Source organism: Myotis davidii, unplaced genomic scaffold, assembly GCF_000327345.1.
Source record: "Myotis davidii unplaced genomic scaffold, ASM32734v1 scaffold1497, whole genome shotgun sequence".
Taxonomy (NCBI): Eukaryota; Metazoa; Chordata; class Mammalia; order Chiroptera; family Vespertilionidae; genus Myotis; species Myotis davidii.
Window position 1 is genome coordinate 815,526 of NW_006290147.1, and position 26,407 is coordinate 841,932.

At 43.7% G+C, this 26,407-nt stretch overlaps 1 protein-coding gene across 1 annotated transcript; it reads right to left on the reverse strand.

Annotated features, from left to right (window-relative positions):
* Nucleotides 1-1,195: 1,195 nt before the first annotated feature.
* On the reverse strand, nt 1,196-25,159 carry GCLC (glutamate-cysteine ligase, catalytic subunit). Its single transcript, XM_006763197.2, has 15 exons — nt 25,019-25,159; nt 24,047-24,229; nt 20,200-20,313; nt 17,903-17,961; nt 17,680-17,813; nt 11,671-11,745; nt 11,094-11,210; nt 9,831-9,969; nt 9,262-9,374; nt 8,673-8,765; nt 8,276-8,380; nt 4,178-4,259; nt 3,989-4,101; nt 3,787-3,907; nt 1,196-2,752 (listed from the first exon to the last, which is right to left on the reverse strand). Exons 1-15 carry the CDS (start codon nt 25,120-25,122, stop codon nt 2,541-2,543), a joined length of 1,764 nt encoding a protein of 587 aa, XP_006763260.1. The 5' UTR covers nt 25,123-25,159; the 3' UTR covers nt 1,196-2,540.
* Between the last annotated feature and the right edge of the window lie 1,248 nt (nt 25,160-26,407).

The following is a 26,407-nucleotide window of genomic DNA, read 5'->3' on the forward strand; positions in this document are numbered from 1 at the left end:
TTCAGGGAAGGTCGGGGGTTGACCTCGAACTTGAAAGGCCTAGCCTCCCAGGCACACCCTGTGGTCTCTCCCCCGACAGCAAGGGCTACCAGCTGCTTGAAGGAACGTCCACTTTTTGTCTTTCCACGGTTCCAGGTCCCCAGAAATGTCCCTTCAGCTCCTCAGAGACGTGGCCTAAGCTGTGCCACACCCTGGACTTCCACATGTCACTCGGTTAGTTTTGTCAGGAGGCAGTTCAGACAGGCGGCCACGGCGAGCTTCCTCCATTTCTGAGTGGAAAGGCTCATGAGCAGCCTCAGGAAGAGCCAAGTGGTAGGGGCAGAGCCGCCCTGGGACCCGGAAGAGCCTCGTTAACCCAGGCGACTAGACTTGGGGTAAGAGTGGGTGAGGTTGTCTTCTAAGTGAGGGTCTGAGTCTGGGCTCAGCCAAAGGGAGGAAGCCCCTTTACTCACCTCGGCGTTCACAGTTACTGTTCCTGAAACCGAGTCCTCGCCGTGTTCAGGTGGTAAAGCTCATGGAAGGCCCAGCTCACTTTGTCCTGGAGACAGAGCACCATGACCTGTTTTTCACTAAGAAAAAATCTAGATACAACCGATGGAATGAAAAGCACGTGTCATTGGAGATATACAACTGATATGTGCACAACTGGGGTACAGTAAGTCCACGTTACTCAGGGTGGCCCAGAGCCAGGCTGCGCTTGTTAATAAGACCCCCAAGAGGTTTGTGTGCAGGTTAATTAGACCAGCACAGCCCTGGGGCTGTTCGGGTAAACAAAGCTGAGAGAAGCAGACTGGCCCCAGGACAAGCATGATCACAGAACTCTACGCTGAGAGGATGCTGACGCAGCCATGGGTTGAAAGGATTTCTCTGCAGGACCTGCAGGTTCTCCAGCTTAGTGTGCGTCAGCACCCGAGTTCCTCAGCGGTCCCATGACCACTGGCTCCGCTGAGCAGTGTGGAGTAAAAAAATTCACTTCCTGTGGCTCAGGGGTCACTTCAGCCCAACATCAAGCCCCTCCCTCCCCTCCCCTCTGGGGTTGACAGCTACAGGGCAGATGAGGCGTCTGTTTTTGTCACTACTTCTTTCTGAAAACCTCTGAGGATTGCAATGAAAACAATTTCACAGAATATCTGAGATGGTTAAACAGACAAACCCGCCACCACCCCTTTAGTTGCAGAACTCACACATTCAACAGTTTTCAGGATTCTCATTCCATTCTTTTATTTCCTCATCCCACAAACATTTAGTTTATCTGCCTTTTTACAACCTGATTTACAAGCAAATGAAAAGCAGGCATTCATTAATCCTCCAACGAGCGTGTATGAGACAGCACAAACCCTAGTAGTTATACCTAAGCAGACTTAGCAGAAGCAGCTTTGTCACAATCTCTTAAAATTTACATTAGTTTAAATATTGATGCCTGTTAAGGTTTGCATAATCTACTGTACATAGTTATTTCTGAAGTAGGTTAAGACTTTAATTGGAAAAAACCTTCAACAAAATGCTCTAACAATTATGTGAAACTTATTTACAGTTAAACATTTAGGGCCTTGATTCACAAAACTTAGTGCATATCATGATTTATTGAAGAGCTTCACGGAGAAGGGCATAAGCAGCATGTAGGATATCCTCCAGGTAAAACCTAGAGCAAATGGCTTTTATGAGAAAGTCTGTCAATATGCTTACTGGAAACTACAAAAAAGTAAGAAAACAACCTTCAGCAACTGCACCTGATTTGCACATTTACATACACAGCAGCAACCAGAACAGACACAGGAGCGGGTGCCATTTTTGACAGTACTCTGTATATTATGCACAGGAGGAAAACCATCACCCCCAATAATCACTACATGTGAACTCAGGGTACAGGTCTCCTGCCTTCCTATAGAGTTCTCTTTAATGCCTGCCTCATCGAATTAAATAAAAAAGGACAGTACCTTTCATAACAGCCATCAGTTCGATGGGTTTACTTGGTGGTTAGCTATTCCGATTACAAAAGAAACAGATAAGGTGCCAGAATCCAGGGTTACCCCTGAAGCCCTTCAATGGATCCAACAGTGATTTTAAATATAAAACAAAGGAGATGACTGAAAGGACATCAATAAGACAAACTGGTTTTAAAGTGAAGTGATAAATTTCAGTGAATCAGGTCCAGGTAAAGTCTTTAAAAAAAAAACACCCACAAATATTTACAGTAAACATTTTGAACTCTGGAATGCAGATATAGTACAATTACTACAACATCACATTTACAAAACTGCTTGGGCAGTTGTTGCTCCAGAGTGAGAATTGGGAAATGTACAAGCCAGTCCACACTTTAGATATGTTATTAAAATACATTGTTAATCATAAAAATACTTTACTATGTACAGGTTCGCTGTAAAAACTCTAGATTTACCCGCTGAAGGGAGCCTCTCAAGCCATTTCCAGCCCATGGGTCCAGGAGCCAGTACGGTCCTGCTAACCTGGTCACTCCAGGCTCTGGCTAGAGCTGCGGCCGGTTCTCCGATGAAACAGCGAGCGAGTCCCTCTGCAGGGGCCTAGTTGGAAGAGTCCATTTTACTGCCGCTATATCTTACTCTCCTAAATGCTGGTCCAAGTAACTCTGGGCATTCACATAATTCATTTGCAATTTGGTTGCACTTTAAAATAAGACTATAGTTTATTTGATCAGTTATTACACTGTCTTGCTTGTAGTCAGGATGGTTTGCGATAAACTCCCTCATCCATTTGGCGACTGTCATTAGTTCTCCTGAAAAAGAAAAAAAAAAATTTTAGGACACTTTAATAGTAGTGCTTTTTAAAATACAAGTTGACATTTGGCCAGGATGCATAATCCTGAAGAAAAAGCAGCGTGACCTTTGGTGTGGCCAGGTGGCGGGGCTGGGAAAGCATGCTTTCCATAGTGTTTGCAGGACTCCTCCTGGAAAAGAATTTCAGGCTGCAGGCAGGCAACTAGACCACACACATCCCAGTGCTGCCTGCCAGATGCTACCCGCACACTGACCGACACTGCCAGCTCGTAAGGAACGAGAGCCAGCATGTGCACTAACGCACGCGGCCTCCCATTTGGCCAGAGGGCTAAGACCACGTATGCTGGCCGTGTCATCAGACTACCTCAGAGGACAGCAGGTCCCGTGTTTGCCAGAGCAACCTTTGGTCAAAGAGGTAGAGAGAAAAAGAACAGTAAGTGGAGTGGGAAACTGGCAGACATACCATTGGGGGTACATCCGTTGTAAAATACAGATGCCATTACCACCATCACCGTTGCTCTGGTTCACAGCTGACGGCTCCCCCGGCTAACAGAGGAGGGGTTCCTGGGGTGCTCACTAGATGCAGCAGGCTGAAGACCCCGACGCCCTCGCTGTGTTGCTTATTTACCTTACAGAGTTACTCAGCCCTACAAAAAGCGCCCGTGATGGTGCACAATGAACACAGCTGGACTTCAGTCACAACTAGGCACTGTTTTGCATTCTCTACAATGCCATCGACTTAAAGATGCACCAATTTTATGAATCAGTATTAAAAAATTGAGCACTAATTAAACTGTGACTATCAGAGATTATAAGATGTACCTGATTGTAGAGATGTCAAAATGTGAAAAGGTGTGTATTAATAAATGCATCCTTTAAAACAGCGGTCGCCAACCGGTGGTCTGTGGACCACTGGTGGTCTGTGAGGTCTGAAAAGTTGGCGACTTTAAGAATCTGAGTATTTTAAGATTGTGAGATTCTGCCTACATTGAGATTTGTTTTTAAAGAAAAAAGAAAGCAAAGGATACCATACCAGATGCTCTCTTCTTAATCAGCTTCAGGTAGTTCAGAATGCTACATCTGGTGTCCACATCCACTTCCATGTTTTCCAGGTAGGAGTTCAGAATTGGGATCAGCCCAGGAAACACGCCTTCCTGCACGAAGCAGGAGATGCCATGAGTTCCCTGCCTGTGGGTGTCGGCCGACCGGCAGGCAGTGGGCGCACAGGACCCTACCTTCCCATTAATGATGGTGTCTATGCTCATCAGGGCGTACTCCTCGTGATCCTCTGCGGCCAGCTCCGCGCCCTGCTGGGCCTTGCCACAGCCGTCCACCACAGCGTTGCCACCTGCTGGTGATGGCAGAGCAGCATTAGTGGCCTGTTGTAGCCTAAGTGGCCCCAGAAATCCAAGAGGATGTAATACCTTTGCAAATGTCTTTCCTGAAGTAGAACTTTCCCTGCAGGACAGCATCTCTTTTCTGTGCGACTTTCATGTTTTCATCAACCTAGGGGAGAAAAAGAACATGCCCAAGTCAGAACACTCTTGACCAACCAGCCGTGCCTCCGTCACTTCTGCCATCAGGACTCGCTTCCCTCAAGAATTCTACCGTCCTTTCCACGGTTTCTGGTCAGAAGAGCGGACTTTTCACTTTTATGTGGGACTGTGTAACTCAACCACAAATTGGTATGTGCTTTTTAACAATAATGGGGGAAAAGAGAAGCTCACCTTAAAAAAACAAAAGCATAAATCATGTGGCTGCCTGCATTTCAAGGCACCTTTGTGGTTGGCCTTCCACGAAACCTGTCTGAGGGCAGGTGGCTGGCTCCCTTTACACAGCACAGGACTCGTCCGAGACCCAGGTGAGGGAAGGCAGGGAAGGCAGGGAACCCAGCCCTGGCTCCCAGGTCAGTGCTCTGCCCCCACAGCCCTGGGGTTTTGCTGCCTCACTTTGTCGTCAGATCTGGACTGAGCTTAGCTCTCCGGGGGCAGAAGGTCAGAAACACTGTTTGCCCTGGCCGTGGCCACTTCTTCAACAGACCAAAACCTCGCCATTCGTGAATTCTCCATTTCTCCAGTGACTTTTTAAGACTCACAAAGTAAGAGCTTTCAAAACTTCTTAGTAATCCCTTACTTCCTATAATGAAATCTGAGAGGATTCTCAATATATGAAAGACACAAGTTAGAGGGCACACTGAACTAGCATGGGCTATTCAAAGTCTTGGATTATTTAGCCTCTTCACTGTCTTCATTAATTCCTACTGTTGTTTTTTAAAGACACATATGACCTGAATAATCTAGGGACTTCTAGAAACATATTCAAATACAGGCTAAAATCCCACCATGGTCGCTGCCCTAGCCGTTTGGTTCAGTGGATAGAGCACCGGCCTGATAAAGCCGTATCTTACCATACCACTGTGCCTTTAAGTGCTTCTTATGCTTCTGAAAAATGTTTGCCACACTTTATGGGGTAAAGAGAATCAGGAGTCTAACACTGATTTTCTAAGGTAAAGAAAACTGCTTCCTCTATCCCATTTATACTTTCCATCACATTTGTCTTTATGGTTATCTTTTTCAAAGATAGCTATTTTCCACACTGTTCTTATTTTAGGCATATTGTACGCAAACAATATATGTCATTATGTTGCTATTTTATATTACCTGTTTCAGCTTTTAGGTAGGAGAGTTTATTCAAATGTCTTTTTTTTTTTTTTTAACCATTTTATGCTCTCTGGGCTATCCTGTCTTACACTCCCCTGACCCCACACCTTTTAGCTGCAGGTTAATAGTAAATAGTTAATAGTAGGATTTACTATTAACCTGTAGCTATCTATTACTAGTTTTTCTTTTAAACAAGTAGTTTTGAATTCTCTCTAAATGCCAAGTATTGCAAAGTATCTACCATCCCTCTCCTCCACTGTCCTTCACTAGGTAAGACTTCTGGCATACTTTTAGCCCTAATAATCTATCAAGTTTTGTTAGAATTACCTGGAATTTAAAGAATAATTTGACTGGAAGAGAATTCGATGGTTGTGATTTTTAACCCCTCAAGATTCTTAAGACCTTTCTCAGTCTCTTTTACTGTTTATTGTTGTAGATGAGAAGTGATAGAAGTGATACACTGTTTGTTTTTCACCCTCTTGGCAGCTATCCTAATTCTCTCTACCTAGACAGCTGTTATTTTTCTTTGAGATTCAGAAATTCCTAGTGGGTTCTTCTTTAAATATTTATCTCTAGACCTAATGGACTCTTACAGGGAAAACTGTCTTATTTCCTTGATTACCATATCTTGCATCTCTTTTATACAGACCTGGCTGGGGGAGGGAGCGCCTGGCTCATGGGCCATATGAGGCCCGAGAAACCATTTGGTCTGGCCCTGCCAAGGCAACTGCACACAGGACTCAAAATTCAATAAACTTAGGAGCTTTTAACATAGCAACATACATTTATATTAAGCGAATCTATACTAATAAAAGGGTAATATGCTAATTAGACCTTCCGGACAAAGCCATGGTGGCGAGGCAGAGGCAGTTACGGGCAATCAGGCCGGAGTGGGGGAAGGAGGGGGTGAGCAGTTGGTGGTGAGAAGGCCGGCAGGAAGAGTGGCTAGGGGCAATCTGGCAGGCAGGCAGGTGAGTGGTTAGGAGGCAACGGTCCCAGATTGCGAGAGGGATGTTCCCCGTGGGGTCCCAGATTGGAGAGAGTGCAGGCCGGGCTGAGGGACACCCCCTCCCCCCATGCACAATTTTGTGCACTGGGCCACTAGTAATGTTATAAATATCCAATGGCTCTTGGCAGAAAAATGGTTCTCCACCCCTGATATAGATTGTTCTTTTCTTCTAAATTACACAAACACTGAACTTTCCAGAGCAATTTTCCATGTTCCAGTTTTTCATTGCCATCTGCTGGGCTGGATCCCAGTTTGGCTTCCTAAATCACTGACTTTGATCTTCAATATCTGCACTACTGGGCATATACTGAAGTGTGGTTTATCTTTGTTGTTAATCCTCACCTGAGGATATTTTTCCATTGATTTTTAGAGAAAGTGGAAGGGAGGGGGGAAGACAGACACATAGATAGGTTGTCTCCCGAATGAACCCCAACCAGGGCTGGGGACTGAGCCTGCAACCAAGGTATGTGCCTTGACAGGAATCAGACCCAGGACCTTCAGTCCTTGGGCAGGCACTATCCTCTGAGCCAAACTGGCTAGGGCCATTTACTGAGTTTTAAAATTGTGGCTACCATTGTTCTTTGTTTCTAACAACTATTCTCCAAATGCTCGGTGGTCCACAGTGCGTGTGTCATGGATGTGAGCCTTCTCTAGAACTTCTTTAAGAGTTTTTTCCAATTTCTTGAATTAACTATATTTCACTGAGGATAATATACTTTTTGTAGGCTCTTTAAGGCCATTAAAAGTTCTTGGTTTCCTACTGACATTTAGACATCTATTGTAAACAAAGGCTTAGACTGGTAGCTTACATGGACTGTGCCTCAGACAGGTTGCTCTCCCCAACAGGCACACCTGGTGTGCAACATGGCCCCCTTCGGCCTGGGTGTGAGAGCAGGCAGGGACGAGCTGGCAGCCAGACTGCCTCCAGGGTGTGTGGGGGGACAGGGCAGCTGTGGTGCACCTTGGGGGAGAGGGAGCAGAGGTTGGGCTCCGCTGTTTCTTCCTCCTTCCAAACTTGCTGGGACGGGGCTGCTCTTCTCCTTGCTCTGCCCTAACACCTCACCAGACCCCTCGCTCTGCCTGCAGCTTTCCCAGCCTCTCTCTCTGCCAACACACCTACTGGCCCGGGAACCAAACCTTCTACTTGCTGCCTCACAGCCTGGAACTGTTCTGAGGCTCTGCCAGGAAACTGCTTCCCAGAGTTTCCTTTTCAGTTTTTTATTGGATTTGTTTTTCTGATGGTCCAAGCCATCACATTCTCCAGGAACAGCTCCAGTTCAGCCCCACAGCAGGTACCCTTTCTCCTCACCCCCTAAGCTTAATACTGTAACCAAAATAAGATGGTGGGGAGGATGAAATCTATTTGTGGGACTCACTCCAACCACCTCTTTCAAATGGGCTGAGTAAGAAAACATGCCGAAACCGGTTTGGCTCAGTGGATAGAGCGTCAGCCTGCGGACTGAAAGGTCCCAGGTTCGATTCCGGTCAAGGGCATGTACCTGGGTTGCGGGCACATCCCCAGTGGGAGATGTGCAGGAGGCAGCTGATCGATGTCTCTCTCTCATCGATGTTTCTAACTCTCTATCTCTCTCCCTTCCTCTCTGTAAAAAATCAATAAAATATATTTAAAAAAAAAAAATGGGCTGAGTAAGAAAACACTGTTAACACTTTTCCGGGAGTTTCCACCAGTGTAGCATCAAAAAGGATAAAAACAATAAGGTGGAGGGAGAAGCATTTTATTCTAAAAGGTGAACAATTCTAAATGAGGTCACATTTAAAATAAATATGACATACAAATGAACAGAATAGTCACAGCTATATAGACCCACTGCTACCCTTTATCACACTCTTACCTTTGACAGCGGAATGAGAAAATCTAATTTGTAGGAAAGGATCACTCTCGTGAGCAGCACCACAAACACCACATACGCCGAGTTCTCGAAGTCTGTTAACTGAACCTAGACAAGCAGGAGCCCAGATGTTAGCAACCCACCACACAAGCAAGCCATTCCCCAACAAAGCCCTCCTTGGATCACGTCATCCCCCAATTCCCCACCAGGGTCTGGGTCTGCTCACAATCTATTCTCAGAAATGAACCCTCCTTAGCTTCTGGACGTGCTCACTGCGTGCACACACTGGATCTGTATCGGTTTCCAGTTAATTTAGGAGCCTCTGCTAAGAGCGTCACGGGGTCGTGGGCACTCAGAAGACGGGTGCAAGTGAGTTCGCTCCTGCTGATGCGCGTCTTACCTCCATGGGCCGGAACTCCACTCTCCATCCAATGTCTGAGTTTGGAGGAGGAGGCTTAAATCTCATTGTCTGCCAATTTGTGGACTGAATGTTCTATAATAAAAAAGGCAGAGAATAAAACCAACTTTCCATAGGCCCCAGAAAATATTAAGATGATTTGATAGTTAATGAGGAGAGACTGCTTGCTGTCCATACCTAATACTCTTCAGTTTATAAGTACAAAAAGGTACAACTTAAGATTTTCTTGGAATGTGACCTGCTAGGAAAACAAACAGCAAGTGTTTAATAAAAGTTGGTTATATGCCAGCAGCTCTGAAATAACTGATCAGGTTATTTTTATGTAGCATGCTTGAACTTTTCACCATGCTGCAAACAAGAGAAAATACAGAATAAGAAATTTAGAACTGGAGATATAACCTGTAAGAATCATAATAAAAGTACCTTGAACCAATTTAAAGTTTGTCTTGGTTTTATACCGCACTGGATAATGAAAGGCATGTGAGGTTTCCACTGGCCAATTTCTCACAGACACAGAAAACTGCCTCCGTCTTGGTTAGTGAGATAAAAATGCATTTAAAACAGGAACTACCTCAAAATGGTCAGACTCATTGGCATCATCCAGGTGTATTTTCTCTTCAAACAGAGTCAGCGGGTCTCTGATAAAGAGATGAGCAACATGCTGGGCCAGGAGGTGGTCAATGCCTGCAAAGAGAGGTTGCACTGGACTCACTACACAGCTCAAGACTCCACTGTCCTCTAAGTCCCAGAGGAAGACGGACAGCTCAGGAGGTTGAAGAGCGGGTGTCTAGAAGCTCAGGCAATGGCTGGTGTGTTCGGTAACTCATGTCGCCCAGGACCTTATCCTACGGGCCCTGGGGAAGCGCCGGAGTTTCACTCGCTAGTTACACAAGGCCTGTTGGGGCACTGGTGGGGACCTAGATACAGACCTCCAAAGTAAGTTCCTTTTGCTAAAAGTCAAGAAGATCTCACAAGTATTTGGAACTTGAAACTTTAGGAACAAGCAGCCTCCTAAGAAAAGTTAGAGACTTCACACTAAAAACAGAAACCAGACCAGGAGTCAGCAAAAAAAAGTTTAAAAGAGTTTTGAAGAACTAAAGGCGTACAGTCAAATCTAGGGAAAAAGGCACGGATGCTCACCTTCCTGCAACAGCTGCTCGTAGATTTCTTTATCTATTGTCAAGTCGATGTCATTGTACTTCTCTCCACACTCAGACAGATAACTGTCTATTGAATCATATCGGGATTTACTAATCCTATAGTTACTGTTCTTCAGTGGCTAAAATTTAAAAAATGTGAATGAATGCCATATAAAATCATTTGGAAATAAACTAATGCCCCAAATAATTACATTAAAATGCCCTATGTTTTTATATATAATGATTATATAAAAATGTCTAACCTTAACATAAGACTCTGAAAAATAAAAGTTAACACTGAAAAGTAATTATTAGGGAAAATTATATTTAAAAAGCCTGGATAAATTAAGTAGCCTTCCCCCCACCCCTCATTTTTAAGTAGCCTTTTTGCCGGATGATTTAAATATACCTTAACTTTTTTCTTTTTTAAAGCACATCACCTTCATTCTTATTAAGCTTCAAAAATAAATGCCAAGATTGACGGCAAAATAATTAATAAAAAGCCTATACTGTAAAAGAAAACTATCAAAATGATTTCTCCTCTGAAGTTTGTTTATTTTTAGAAAGCATATTCAACAATTTATGAGCAATTGCACGAAGAGCAGAGCAGCAGTAGTGTGCCCTGGTTCAGAACATCAGAATTACTTGGGAGGGCTCCTTTAAAAACACCTATGTCGAGGTTCCAGTCCTAGAAAACTTATTAAAGGTCTGAGATGGGCCAGGGGTCTATTTTTTTAAAGGTCTCCAGAGGTGCTTCTGATGGATACTCTTGGTTGGAGAAATGCAAGGTCACAGTTCAACAGGCAAACAAGAGGCACTAACTGACCCTTATAAGGCAAAACCTAACCCTTCATATGGGGCAAAAAATCTTTGACAACGGAGTATACTTTCCACGGCAGAAAGCATCATGTACAAAGCACTCATGTAGCGCCAAAAAGCATTTGGTAAAAACAGCCATCAGCAGTGACTGCCAAAATATTAAAAACAAAAACAAAAAAAACTAGAAGATAAAATAAATACAGATTTCACCAAATGATGAAAATTAAAACCCCACCCAAACCAAATCACATTTCCACATATTCACCCCAGAACAAACACTATAAAGCCAAAGACCACAAAGATAGGTTTATAACCAATAAAATTCTTCCCATGTGTGACTCAAGATAAAAATTTGAGGGAAACTTCAAAATCACAAGTAGTTATTACAATAGCTCTGGTTGATCTGCTTGATATAAAAAGGCTATGAAGGAAAAATCATTCCCACCTCCAGTCCTCTCTCCTCCCGAGTTCTATCATCTACAGATGCAGAAATCACGCCCCAGCGACAATCAACGTCTGACACATAGCCTCGGTAAAAAGGAGACGCAGCACTCAAAGCCATCTAAAAACAAACAGAAGTCAGCACCTGCAGGTTCAAAATGTCACTTTCATGCTGAAAAAAGCTCCATGCAGTTACCTCTGGTCACGAAGAATCAGTTATGCAACACAGCTCTACTGCACTGTCTGTGCCTGTTTCTCATAGTGGAATACCCCAGGAGTGACTTAAATCCCTGCATCTGGTACATTTAACATCCTCTCTCTAATGTGAGGACATGAAGGATGGAAGAGGGAAGATGGCTATACTGGAACTTAACACTTTAGCACATAAATGTCTTACTAGCAACAGTAACCGTCTACAGCTTAGAATTAGTCCACTGGTTCTTAATCTACATATTATCTGGGTTAGTTCATTTCTGAATGAAGTCTTAAATGGACTTAACTAGCACACTCAGCAAATTTCGCACATGCGGTCTTTATTCTATGCAAAGAAGAATTTAAAGTAAGCTATGATTTCTACTTACGACAATTGGGCAGATAGTGGCCAACTGATCATACAGGTATCTAGCCTCGGAAATGCTGCAGGCTTGGAACGTTACCTGTGTAAGAATTGCAAGTTATTAACAACAAAGAATTATTAACATCCTCTCCAAGGAGTGAAGTCTGAGAAGAAGACTGAAGAAGGGAGGGGCTTGGTATGTAATGGTCATTCCATTGATGAAACATTTAATACAGGAGTTTGTTTAAAAGCTTGTCCTAGATGAATTTTGCTAGAAAGTGGTATTTAATCATGTTCAAAACTAACATAAATAAGATTTTAAAAGTCGATGAAGAAAAATAAGATATTAGATAAATGATAAAGTTCATTGAGGTATTTCCTCTTCTACTGGTTTCTTTCAAGACCTTCCCATTCACTTCAGTTGGCTGAGAGGTTCCATGCATTTTGGTGAAAAGGGGACTTGGGGGTACCGAGGATGGGTTTCAGAGTGCACTGGTGGCAGCATGAGGAACAGCTGGGAAGGGGCAAGACTGGAGGAAGGCAGAGAAGTTCAAATGCTGCAACCGCCTAAGAAAAAGTTGAGCACACTGGAACAAGGCAGCCAGCTCTAGAGGCCACAGGGTAGAGAGAGTGAGGGTGTGACTTAGCACTTGGCTTGGGTGCTCCCAGGACAGACAGGAAGAAGAGGCAAAGGCTTACGGAGCCAAGGACAGACCGACAAAGAAAGCCGCCCTGTAAATGGCTGGGTCCAGAACTGGAGCCTAGAAGATAAACCTGGGCTGGAGAAATATTTGGGGAGTAGGCTGATGATGTCCTGAAGATGGGCAGATCACCTAGAGCAGTGGTTCTGAACCTTCTGGCCCTTTAAATACAGTCCCTCATGTTGTGACCCAACCATAAAATTATTTTTGTTGCTACTTCATAACTGTAATGTTGCTACTGTTATGAATCGTAATGTAAATATCTGATATGCAGGATGGTCTTAGGCGACCCCTGTGAACGGGTCATTCGACCGCCAAAGGGGTCTTGACCCACAGGTTGAGAACCGCTGACCTAGAGAATCTGCACATGATGGGTAAGTAGGACATTTAAGAGTTGGGCAGAGAGCCCTAACCGGTTTGGCTCAGTGGATAGAGCGTCGGCCTATGGACTCAAGGGTCCCAGGTTCGATTCCGGTCAAGGGCATGTACCTTGGTTGCGGGCACATACCCAGTAGGGAGTGTGCAGGAGGCAGCTGATCAATGTTTCTAACTCTCTATCCCTCTCCTTTCCTCTCTAAAAAATCAATATATTAAAAAAAAAAGAGTTAGGCAGAGAAAGAGATCACATAATGATTAGTACAAATCCTCCACAAATAACTACTAAAAAGAATCTAAAAAAATTTTCTACCTCTTTTGGGGCAGGACACTGGGAGCAGTAGATGGAGCAAGGGATATAAATTGTGGTTGTGCTGGCACATCTGCATTAACTGCAAATTTGGAACAGTTCTAATTTCCTGTCACTTATTTAATAACTAGTGGCCTGGTGCACAAAATTTGTGCACATTAAAAGGGAATTAGAGGAAATATTTTAATATTGCTATTTGCCCTTTCTCTATAATAGAAGTGTCAGAGATAAAAGAAAATTAGTAAAATGTATATGAAACTCTCCCTCCTGTCAGAGCCTGGGGTGCGCCATTGGACCCAGAGTCAAGTCACCGCACACCCACGTGTGCCTTGAAATCGCGCGAGACCCAGACCTGGCCGGCCCCACCCCCATCAAGCCCTGCAGGGCAGGGGGCACAGCCTCAGGTCCCCCAGCCCCAGCATGAGGGCGTGACAATCATTTGCACATTAGCACTTTATTATATAGGATTATATAGGACTAGAGGCCTGGTGCACAAAAATACATGCACTTGGGGAGGGGGGCTGTCTCTCAGCCCGGCTTGCACCCTCTTGCAGTCCAGGAGCCCTCAGGGGATTTCTGACCGATGGCTTAGGCCTGCTCCCCACCAGGAGTGGGGGAGGCCAATCAGGGAATGGTGAGTGGCAGGCCCCAACCCCATCACCCCACCACTGCTGCCACCCATGGCCTCCCTCTGCAGGAGGCAACCAGGCGGGTCGATCAGGGGACGGCACCGGCCGACAAGCGGCCAGCCCCACCCCCTCCATCACCCCTCTGCCACCACTACTCACTGCCACCCCTCCACCACCATTCCCTCCCTCTGTCCGCTGGCACGCACCTGGGCTGGCCTGGCACTGCCTGCTCACCGCCCCACTTCTGCCGAGCAGTTGTTCTGCTGTTTGGTCGATTTGCATATTACACTTTTATGATATAGGATGACAATTTGAATTTAATGTTGGCACAGGAAATTACTTAAATTGCTTAATACTTGAAATAGCTAAACCAACATGTTCCAATAGTTTTAGCCAGGTCTCAACTTTGCATTCTTAAAAGCCAAGAACTGCTGTTGGAGTCACAGGTGCACCTGCTGACTCACAGTGGCATCTCAGGTCAGCGTGGTGACTATAGAAAACAATCTTTCAGACAGGTTACTGTGTCCTGATCTTCCTACACTTCCTATGCTAAGGCTATGTTTTCAGTAAAATGTAATAACTCACAAGCCATTACAGATTAATTCAACCCAGAGAAGAGCTGAGTCATAGACATCAATGAATAGAGTATCAAAGGTTAAAACGGATAAAGATTGAGTAGGGCTGGCAACTAGGTCACTGATAACAAGAAGGAGGGTAGTTTCTGGAAAGAAGCAGAAACTTGGAAATTAGTCTGTGCTGGGTAAGGGTTAAATGAGAAGTGAGGAGATGAGGGAGGGGAGGGTGCACAAAGTATTTACTCACTTATCTGCTATGACCCCACCACAGAAACCTCCAGCACAGCAGGGATGTCTATGACAAGTGTGAAGAACAATGTCTGACACCTACTTAGTATAATAGATATTTATTACATTTATATAGTATCTTGAAGGAATGAGGGTGTTATAGAGGAGAACACATGGGCAAAGGTAAGTTTTATTTTAATAAAATGGTGAGATACTTGAAAAACTGTGACCCCCACAGGCCAAATTCACATGGATTGAAATTACAAGCACCTAAATGTTCCCCAAGTATTCTGACTGCTGAATTCTTTCGAACAGACTTCCCTACTTTACTTAGGTCCTATTCAGCACTTCTGGAAATTTTAGCGAGTGTCTGTGACTTTTGTTCTTAAAAAGATAGTACAGTGAGCATTGTTTCTTTTCAGTTTTGTGACTGGGTTCTGTTAACTGGCCTACTGCATACTAGCCCATCCACAGGCAGATCCTGGGAAAGCCAACCCTAGATGAGTTAGAAAATTAGCACCTGGAATTCAATAGCTGCGTTACAACAGCACATCGGCTTATTCTAAATCCACTTACTATCTTCCTTACTCTAGAGCTGATACCATCGTTATTAAACCAAATGCAACATCACTGCAGATAAAGGCTTAGTGGAGAAAGGAAAAAAGTTCTAATACCTTAAAAAGGTGTAAATATATGAACAGTTGGCTTCTGGTATCCATTTAAAGTATATAAAGAAGAGAAGCAATGTCACCAGGAAACTGATGAGAGGGGAAAAATGAGTGTATAAAAATACCAGTAGATGTTAAAAACCTAAATATTTAATCTGAAATTTATCTAGGCCAGGGGTGGGCAAACTTTTTGACTCGAGGGCCACAATGGGTTCTTAAACTGGACTGGAGGGCCGGAACAAAAGCATGGATGGAGTGTTTGTGTGAACTAATATAAATTCAAAGTAAACATCATTACATAAAAGGGTACGGTCTTTTTTTTTTTTTAGTTTTTAGTTTTATTCATTTCAAACGGGCCGGATCCGTTTGCCCACGGCTGATCTAGGCCCAGCTGGTGTAGTTCAGTGGTTGAGCTTTGACCTATGACCCAGGAGGTCATGGTTAGATTCCCGTTCAGGGCACATGCCCAGGTTGTGGGCTCGATCCCCCACAGGGGCGTGCAGGAAGCAGCCAACTCATGATTCTCTCTCATCATTGATCTTTCTATCTCTCTCTCTCCGTCTCCCTTTCTCTCTGAAATCAACAAAAATATATTCACACACACACACACATCAATACAAGTATATTTAAAATTTATCTAGAACCCAGTTTAAAGCCACATGATTTTCTGGGGTGTGGGGAGACCTCTTACAACACACAGGAACTTACTGACATGAACTCATTAAATGATTACTGAAAAGCTCCCCAAGAGTCAATTTTGAATGTGGTTGAATGATTTGTCTTGTAAATTTTCCATTAATCTTCAATTACTTTTTAAACATTTTTTTCTGCTTTACCGTAATAAGCAGTTGCTAGTGTTCCACTAAAGAGATTCACAGCAGGAAACTGTTGATTTGTGGAAGTTGTTTCTGCCACAACTTCACATCTGTGCCGATTTTTTCAGTATTGACACTGGGTATTGGACGTGCCACTGAGAAAAAGAAACTTAATCTTAAACCCATGACAAAGCTTAAATTGGATAGAAAACTATACCAGCAATAAAAATGTGGCTGGTAGATACCAGCAGACCGCATTTATTTGTAAAAATACAGCATTTCAAGGGAAAGAATAGCCCTTTGGAACAGAACAACTGCGATGTCCCTGGCGAAACACCTTGGTTTAATATTAAACCAAAAAAAGGCAAGCGGTTCTCCCAGCACCAATAGAGTTTTAAAGCCGTGCACTGTGAGTTCTAGAGCTTAATGGTTCTCTTTGGAAATATTTGTAATTAAGATAGGGAGGCAGATAAGCAGTTAACAGTCAAAAGGTCTCCTTTTTTATGAAGTGCAGCCATGTGTAAGGAAACTTTCTGGCCTGTTTATCTGGAAGCCCCATATTTTATACTACCTATGGAAGTCATGAAAAGCAGGAGAAAACTGTACCCTTGGCCATGGTTACTGAAACACATTTAGCACGAAAACTCGGACCCTGGCAGCCGATTTTGATTCCACATAGCTGTGAAAATAAACGCATTAGAGATACGTGCAGGAAGGTGTGTGCCTGTGCTGCAGCTGTTTGAGATGATGGGGAGGCTGGTTTCCCGGCCACTGTGTCGAAAGTGCTCAGGCTGGAGGTCCAGGGGCCCTTATGTGGGGACAATGCCTGGTGCTGCTCCAAGAACACTGTTCCTAATCAGCTGAAATAATGAGACCTAGATAAAATCTCCTTAAATAACAAGAGGCTCCCTTGTCTTTAATTTTTTTTCAAATTTTTAACTCTTGTTCTGAGAGGATTTTAAATAAAGATTAAAATAAATGCTTCTGTTCATAAAAACAATGAAATAAATATTAGCTTGGAGTCAGACCCAGCAGAGGCCTTAATATAAACTCTTCTTTAAACTGAGGAAAACAGGCCAAAAAAAGTGAAGGAAGTTACCCAAATACCAGAGTAGCCAGGCCCTGCGCTGCCTGAGGAGTCCCGGGTTCTGTCCCCCAGGTCCTAAGTGAGCCTGGGCACAGTCCCTGCCAGGGGCTCCGTGATCTGATTAGGTCAGAAAGGCTGTTCTACCTCCTGTGTAACTTAGCCAGGGGCAGGACCAACTCAGGCTGTTTTCTTTTTATGCTGCCAGGTGGCCTCACATGAATATAAAGATTTAAAGTCCAAACAGTCCTTCCCTTGATGACAGAATCACTGGAATGCATCCATTAGACTTCCCTTTCAGAAACAAGAGATTTAAGCCATGTTTATAACCTCAAAGCTACACTGTCGCTAGATGGCAGCAAAAATCAGGCTTATAGAAAGAACAGAGACAGTGACCTGGGAACAGTTCACATTTTATGTTAACCAACAACTACACATCCCTGTAGTGAAAGGTAGATTCCGTCAATTCTCTGTCAAGAAATCGTTTCCAACGAATTTACTAAAATAACTTCACCGGTTTTCAGAAAAGCATACTAGCTACCATTTCAACTGACTAAATATGCTTTTCAAAGCGGAAACACAAACCTATAAAGGACAGAAGTCAGAGAGAAGTGGGCGAGGGCACTCGCCTCTGCCTGTGAGCTAGTACCTGAAGACAGCAATTGCCCATCCCAAATCCCATGGCGTCCATGTAGATGTGATCTGGCTTTGAAGCCTTGGCCGCCTCGTCATCCTCAGGAAATGTTTCTATAAACGGAGACGGTGTGTTCTTATCTTTAAATACTGTATTTAAAAAAAAAAAGGAATGGGTGAGAGCCAAGGATTAAACAACTCCACAGGAACCTCTCCACCCGCCGCCCCTGTGGACTCACTTGGTGCATTGATGACCACCTTTTCTCCTCTCCTGTGACGGATATTTCTGGTTAGGGTGCTGAAACAGACAACCAAATGCCATCCATCAGTCCCATCGGTACCAAAGACCCATTATGTAAAAGAAAATTTGATCATATACAAGTAAATGAATGAAATCCTGTACCTTCAAACTAATTCTGAGGCCACTCTAGATAATTTATATGGATCAAGATACTCTGAGAGATCCTCTGAAAAAGGGCTTCACATTAACACCACTCCCCTGGGTGCTTACTCAAGACTGCCATTCTCTCTCTCCCCTGCTTCACCCCTGCTCCTCCTGACTCAGTGTTTGGAGTCCACAGGGTCTGGTCTCACCCTGTACCTCTAACACTTCCCGCATTACCAAGACTTTAACCAAACTTTAGTGCTTGCTCTCCCAGGCATCTCTGGAGCCCCAAGACCTCATTACTGCTGCTCCCAACCTGCAGCTTTAATACTTATCCTTTAGACCTGTGATGTCTAATCTAGGAGCTACCAAGCAAATGTGGCTAACTGAGCACCTGAAGTGTAGCTAGTACTGATAAAAATATGCTGGGAGGAGAAAAATACACACCAGATTTTGACAACTTAGTATAAAAAAATTTCATATTAATACTTTAAAAATAGATTGATTATAAGGTGAAATAATATTTTAGATATATAGGGTTAAATAAAATATATTATAAAGCCAAGTCTACATTTTTAACTTTTTAAATGTGGCTACTAGAAAATTTAAACTAACATCCTGTTGGAGAGTGCCACTGTAGACTCAGTGCCATCGCCTCACGAGCCTGCATGGATCCTCTCCGTCAGAAGCACCTGCTCTCTTCCAGGAGGATTCCTGTACTCCCATTTTCTTTTTTTAATCTCACCAGAGGATATGTTTATATTGACTTTGTTAGAGAGAAAGGGAGAAACAACAATCAGTTGCCCCTTATATGCACCCCAATCAAGGATTGAACCCACAACCTAGGTATGTATGTGCCCCGAATGAGAATCTAACCTGCAAACTTTTGGTGTGCAGGATGATGCTCTAACCAACGGAGCCGCTGGCCAGGGCAATGCTACCATTTTTTTTTTTTTAACAGAGTCATACCTATCTTTTCTTGCAGCTGAATATCTCTTTTCTCCTTCGCACACTCTAACATTTGAAGTTGGGAACTATGTCTATAAATCTTTGTCTCCCCCAAAAAACTTTGCAGACCTCTTAAAAATGAATACTGACAAGTCCCAACATCCCTAACTCTAGGTCAGGCGCCAGGTTCAGGATGAAGGGTAAGACTCAAGGTACAAAGCTATTAGACTGGTGTGGGCCCTGAAGCAACTTAAACCCAAGAATTAAACACAAAAAGACCTAGAACAGTGGTCGGCAAACTCATTCGTCAACAGAGCCAAATAGCAATAGTACAACGAACGATTTAAATTTCTTTTGAGAGCCGAATTTCTTAAACTTAAACCATATAGGTAGGTACATTGTTATTAACTTAATTAGGGTACTCCTAAGGCTTAGGAAGAGCCACACTCAAGGGACCAAAGAGCCGCATGTGGCTCGAGAGCCGTAGTTTGCCGACCACTGACCTAGAAGATAAGAGAACAGTGGTTCTCAATCTTGGCCGCACATTAGAATCACCTGGGAATCTTTTTAAAATCCTGATTTCTGGGCCTCATCCTCCGGAAATTCTGTTATGGGGTGGGGCCACAACATTAGTAACAAAGAAACAATTTCCAAAGGATGAAGCCCAGAAATCACGATTTTAAAAAGATTCCTAGGTGATTCTAATGTGCGGCCAAGGTTGAGAACCACTATCATAGAACAAAAGGTGGAGTGCCTATTATATACAGATGTACATAATTTACCTTATTACCAGGGTATACAGAATGGGAAGAACAGATCACACAGATACTGGTGGTAACTTAGAGGGGAACAAGGGAGAAATAACTACGGGAAAGCGTCCCAAATAGGTGTTTGCAGAACTAGGACGGAAAAGAGTCTGCTCACTGAAGGAGAAGACAGTGGCTGAGTTAATGACGTTAAGATGAGCTGGAAATGGGCAAGTCAAAGCTGGCCCCGGAAGCAATAATCAAGCAGCCTCGGGCACACAACAGGTGTGTGTGTGTGTGTGTGTGTGTGTATGTATTATATATTGTCTTCTCTGGTTAATTACAGAGGGAGCCAGAATGCAGTAAATGCTTGAAAAGGATTCCTGGGCAGAAGGATTCTCAGAAGGCAGAGATCTGAGTGAGGGGCACCTGTATTTAAACACAAAGCTATACTCACCTAAAGCGGGGGTGCTTGTTTATTGCTTCATCGGGAAAGAAGAGGGACCTGGAAGCTCCTCCTTCGACTGGGTTGGGTTTGACCTCGGGCAGCGTGAAACCAGGACAGCCTAATCTACAACAAATTGAGTTAATTATGCCTTGTCATCATTGCACTTGTTAAAATACCTCGCCTCTATCATTCCCTTTTTCAGAGGGTCAAGCACACAAATGGTTTGTAAATATTATGCTCCATTACAACCACGCCTTTGCTTTTCTCATTCACCCATATCTTCTTTTGTGATTCCAGCCCTTTACTAACCTCATCAGAGAACTTCGTTCACTCATCGCCCACAGAACACCCTCTAGAGCAATGGTCGCCAACTGGTGCTCCGAGGGCCACTGGTGGTCCGTGAGGTCCGAAAGGTTGGCGACCGCTGCTCTAGAGAAGGCCCACTTGCATCCTGCCCATCTCTTCATTTAATAGCATCAACCCAGGGGTTATAGGTGCCCCCTATCCAGCTTCTGAGGCTTCTGCTTTTACTAGCTCTAAACTCTCAGCGTATCTTTTGACCCTTGTACTGACACTGCCCCAACCCCCTGATAAGCTTTGCCTGAATCTGAAAGGGGTCTCCTGTTTTTTGCCTCTGCAGGTCACCTCACAAATCCTTCAAGATTAGATTAAGTAGTGTCTCCACTGGTGTCCCCATCCACCCCTGAGATCTCTCTCCGAGCTCTGAAACCCAACGCTATTATCTACTTGACCTAAAGAAGAGTTTTAGTTCCCACACAGAAAAGGGAAGCTCTGTATGCATCCCTGATCGGAAGGCTCCAATTCCACCTCACTTGCCGTCACACCACCTGTTCTTTGAGTTAAGAATTTTAAGGTCAATGGTAAGTGTGCTGTGAGGGAGGACAAAGACGATCAAGTTAGTGAAAGCCACACAAGGGAGGCTCTAGTCAGAGCATAATATTTGTGAGGTGACCTGCATAGATCAGTGGTAGGAAACTTGGCTGAGAGCCAAGACTAGCCCCCCACGCCTCACTTCCACCTGAGAACAACTGAATTTGCTGATCTTAACTAGAAAATAGTTCCCAGGGTTGCTGGAACTCTTTCGGCACATGCCCTGTGCATCAGGGAGAGTCCTTTAGGGGAGTGACAAGTGTACACGGGGCATTCTCCGCCAGGGTGTTGATCTGGGGGTCAGAGCTCAGATCCTCAGACTCCTGCACAGCTCTGCTTTGCTTCTGGACCAGCACCTCACAGAACCTCCTGCCACATGGCCCCATTAACACCTGTGCTGTCCAATCTCAGCATCTGGCCACTAGCCACGGGGGACCCCTGAGAGCTGGACTGCAGCCAGTGTGACTGGGGAACAGAATTCTTCATTCCTGTACATCTGATTAAACTCAAATTGTCATATGACCATTGTTTTGGACTATTCTTCCACACTATAGAATTTTTGCCTCTTTACAGAGAGAAAAATCATACTGTTTACACTTAAGAAACCAAGTACTATTTTTACTGTTGATCCCAAAATAAAACCTTCCTTATCATTTACTATAGATGTAAGGTGAAGTTCTACAACTTCTACAACTAAATATTATTCTTGTTTTGTTTTCAAGTTCAAAACATACAGTAGACTTTTTAGAATAAAACTAATTGTCTCAACTCCCCCTCATAATGACTTACGAAGCTAGATCTTAGAAACAAAGGGGGGGCAGGGGTGGCAATGGTTCCATACAGAGCCATTATCATGAGGAAAAGACACATTAGATTTAACTTTAAAAATGTCCTTTTGTGGCCTACTGCCACACTACTAACCATTCTGAATTTTAAAGTATAAGAGAAAACAATTCTGGTTTGCATTACAAACCTCTTTTTCTTTTTAATTTGCTACGTGAAAGGTAGAATCCTCTAATGTTAAGGAAAAAAAGGAAAATTTAAGATACTGAATTTTCCATTTCACTGACACTTGTCAAATAAAGGCCAAGAAGTAGGCTACAGGTGTTATTACTGTAAATTTCATAGTAATTACTTGACCAACAGCCTTGCCATCTCTTCTCTCCACCCCGTTTGCTGATTTTGCCCGTCTCTTCATCTATCCATTTTCTCCATCTCCACCACCCACCCTCTGCAGGCTACCCTCATCTCCTCACTGAGCCCCCTCCCCTGCTGGTCTCCTAGCAAGCCCTGCACCCATCCTACAGCTACACTGACACCACAGCCCAAGTGCAGGGCTGCAGAACTAAAACGTGATGCAATCCGCCCAACCTTCCCAAGGCTCCCACTGCTTTTAGGATAGCAACTGAAATTCTTAGTTAACACAACAGGCCCTCCAACGACCTGCCCAGCATCACCTTACCCCACACTTCCATTTCATTCTCAGCATCCTCGTCACACTGGCCAGCCTTCTTCCAGCTCTTTAGGCTCGGTCCTCCCCTGGCTCATCCTAGGACGTGTGCCCATGCTGCGCCCCCTCCCCAATACAGCCTTCCCTCTCCACTTCTATTAAACTCCTACTAGAACTTTGGATATCCCTAACAATCATCTTCCTTGGGTGGCGCCCTCCTCCACCACGAAGAGGCCATGAGACAACCACGTCACTCTCTCTGTGCGCCACACCCCCTCACTACTTTCCCTCATGGTTGCATCCTCACTGTGTGGGTCTGGTGTGGAGCGGGCACTCGGGTATCTTGTGAATGGCAGTCATGAATTCTTTACCTCCTTCAAACACTGAGCAAAGGAACATGCCAATTCTCTACCAAGCACACTTGCCCACCCTCACCCAGCTGGGGGTTTTATTTCTGGCAGGGAGAGGGGAGTGGCCTGCACAAATGAACAAAGGAATCACAGAAAGAGATGTTTTTCTAAATGTTTGATGAGTTGCTTAAACAGGTTTCAACTATTTAGATGTGACCATGGAAATGTTAAAGAAAATTCATTCAAGTGTCCTTCTGAGACCAATGGTGTGACTCTGAATGCCTGTGTCCATTACAGACATTTATCAAACTGTTCCAGGACATGGATACTAATCCACAAAGCTCTCTGAACTTTGAGGACGTGAGCATACTTGGTCACACTCTGACAGATATCTAGCATAGATCAGATTGACGATTTGGTAGAACCATATTCTTACGTACGGGTCCTACATATAACTGTAGCATATTTATGTACCTCATTGTAAGCTAAGAACATAATCTCACTATTTCTATTTATAGTTGTGAACTTTTAGCCATTACTAGATTAGTATAAATGAAGCTAAAAACTGCTTTACAATTCCCAATTAGACAAATCTAAAATTTTCTTTTCCCCATAATATCCAAATATGTGGAAAAGAACATTTTCCATGTATTTTTATTTCTGGCAGGGAGAGGGAAAATATGACCTAATGTCCCCTCTGCCCCTTGTTCAATGCCGATAGTGCCCTGGGGGCACTGATGGTGGCCCTCCAACAGGTGACCTCTAATAGGCCACCAATGTCACCCTTTACCGGTAGGCAAACACATGTGAGGGCACAAGGAATACTTGATCAGGGGACTCACTATTCCTCACAAGGTCAGAGCTGCATGGCACAGGATGTGCTGCTGCCTCCACCCTGCTACCCGGCCACAGTGGTCCTCCTGGTCGTTCCCACCAAGCCCAGACAGAGCCCTTACCACAGGGCTCCAGGCCACCACCACCCACTGGAGCTGGTGTGCAACATCTGTCTGTGGCTCTAACATAGAGGCAGCCAAAGGCAGTGCTGTGAAGAATGACCGGTCTGTAAAGTATGAGAACTTTTAGGGTCAAATGCTTGGTCATGATTTGCTCTTTATAACCTTGAGCTCCAAACTGTCCCCTGGGGCATGTTCACATAGGAACTAACCTGGGAAATGAAGTTATTGTGCAAAGAGCCTGATTTTCTTTTAATAAAGAAGTTGCCTCCTTCCGGCGCTGTCTCATATTGTCTTCAACTGTGTTGAACTCGGACATGGTTCCTCCATATGGCTGTCCAGGCGTCCCTTCAATCATGTAACTTCCGTACTCTGGTCTCCAAAGTGTAGGGTGGCTATAGAGGAGAGAAAAAAAAAATGCTCCATCTATTCTTTGCTGCAGTGTACTCAATTCTTAGAAGTTCTTTTAAAGCATTGCCTCAAAAATGTTAGAAACTATTAGGTATAAATGAAGCTAAAAACTGCTTTATAATTCCCAAAGGCCATTAATTTTCCATAGCTCTTCAACTATATAAGGGTTAAAAGTACCAGGTCCAAAATATTTATAAATAACTGAAAACACGGACAGGGTACTCTCTGTCCAGACAAGCAGTCCCTGTGCAGGAAAGGAGATGAGGCCCTAAGGCTCTTTCAGTTCTGGGCTGAGGTGAGGAGAAAAATAAACTGCAGAGCACAGGCCCCCTTCCCCTCTTTGTCTACTTAAATAAATATTTAGAAAACATCCCACCAGCCAAACAAAACCCATCTGCAAGTTTAATCTGGCACCATCATTCGTGGTCTCAGGAACACTATGGCAATTTTTTAAAATAGTAAACAAGCTCTATATTGCCTTTACTATTCTAAGTGCTCTAATATGTTAATGGATTTTAAAATGTCAATACCCTACAAGGTAGATATTATTATCCCTCCCTTACAGATGAGGAAACTGAGGCACAGAGAAGTTAAGGGACTTGCCTACAGTTACCCAACTATTAAGTACAGGAACCAGGATTTGCACCCAGGCAGCTGGGAATCAGGGCCCGGCTCTAAACTGGTATTCTATCCTGCGTCCTTCACATCTGAGGAAAGAGGCTATTCTAGTAGTTTGACAGTTTCAGACACACTAAAACAAGCCTCCAGCTTACTTCGGGTTTGTCCTTTCCCCCTTTTCTTGTAGAGTTTCAAGGACTTCTTCTCCAGACAGGACCAACTGGACTCTCTTATTTTCATGATCAAAAGACACCAACATATATTCCACCTATTGAGATTAAGGAGAGAAAGATGAACATTTTTTCAGACTGGTGCTGAATGTGACCTTTAAGAGAAGAAGGCAGGGAAACATGGAGGTTGGAAAGGATCGACAATAACTTGAGACTGTCACATTCCTGACATGATAGCATATCATAAACATTTGTTTGCATAATATGAAAACCTGAAGAAAATGGTTAATAGCGGCAGTGAGGACCATTCTTATACCTCAATTCCTTCTTTCCCCTCTTCTATTTAATATGCTACAGAAAGGTTGAGATGCCCATTTTGGAAAATTGTACTTCAAGAGGGAAGTTTTCCAAAGCTAAGATTCTATACATTACATTGGCAAGAAGTTGCATTTTAAAACTTATTTCCTCCATGGCTTACTGTAAAGTGGTTATCTGGGCATTCTGGTCCAAGGCAGATGATCCTTACTTCCTAGCAGGTTATTTAATAATCCCACTTAAGTCCCACTACTGGAGAGTTCAATCATCAACACACCAATACGGAGCAGTTATTTTAGGAGTTTCAACCAGTTAGTGGAAGCATGTCAAGCTCTCGGCATGCCTCGTTTATTTGGCCCGTGTTAGCCTTTGAGTTTGACATGCTTGATTTAGTGTTTTTCAATAAAAATGTAAGACAATTTCCTAACTCTGAAACCAGATCAAATGGACAATGCAAGGTGCTCTAGTGCATTTGCAACAATACCTGGGGGAATTCTGATAAAAATCAACAGTTCAATACCAAAGTAAGACTTTTCTGGACAGAGTACACATAAAACCTGCTTTTGTTTTCCCTCAACCAGGTGCTTTAAATCATGACTATTGATATGAACAGTGAAGATTATGAATCTACCTGACAGCTGCATGTCAATCCAGATTCCCAGCCTTAGAAACACACACCCAGAGCCCAGCACTATGTTAAGGTCCTGCAGGGCTGGGCTGCTCCCCTTTTGGGGGTGCTCTGTGGTCTGCAGTGGCCTATCCCCTTATTTATATGTACCTGTCCCATCTTGGAAGGCATTTGAGCCAGCCATCCTTAGCACAGAAATGGTTACTCTTCAAGAAATGATTTTGCCCTTCAGCTAAGAAATATAATTAAAGAGGGGTAGGTGGGAGATTGTTAGTAACCATAGAAAATAGTCTGGCAAGTTTAAGCAACAAAATAATGAACTTTGAATTAACTTGTGTTAACTGTTGCTATGGGCTGAATGTTTTTGTCCTCCCAAATTCATATGTTGAAGCTCTTAATTTCCAATGTAATAGTATTTGAGGTGAGGCCTC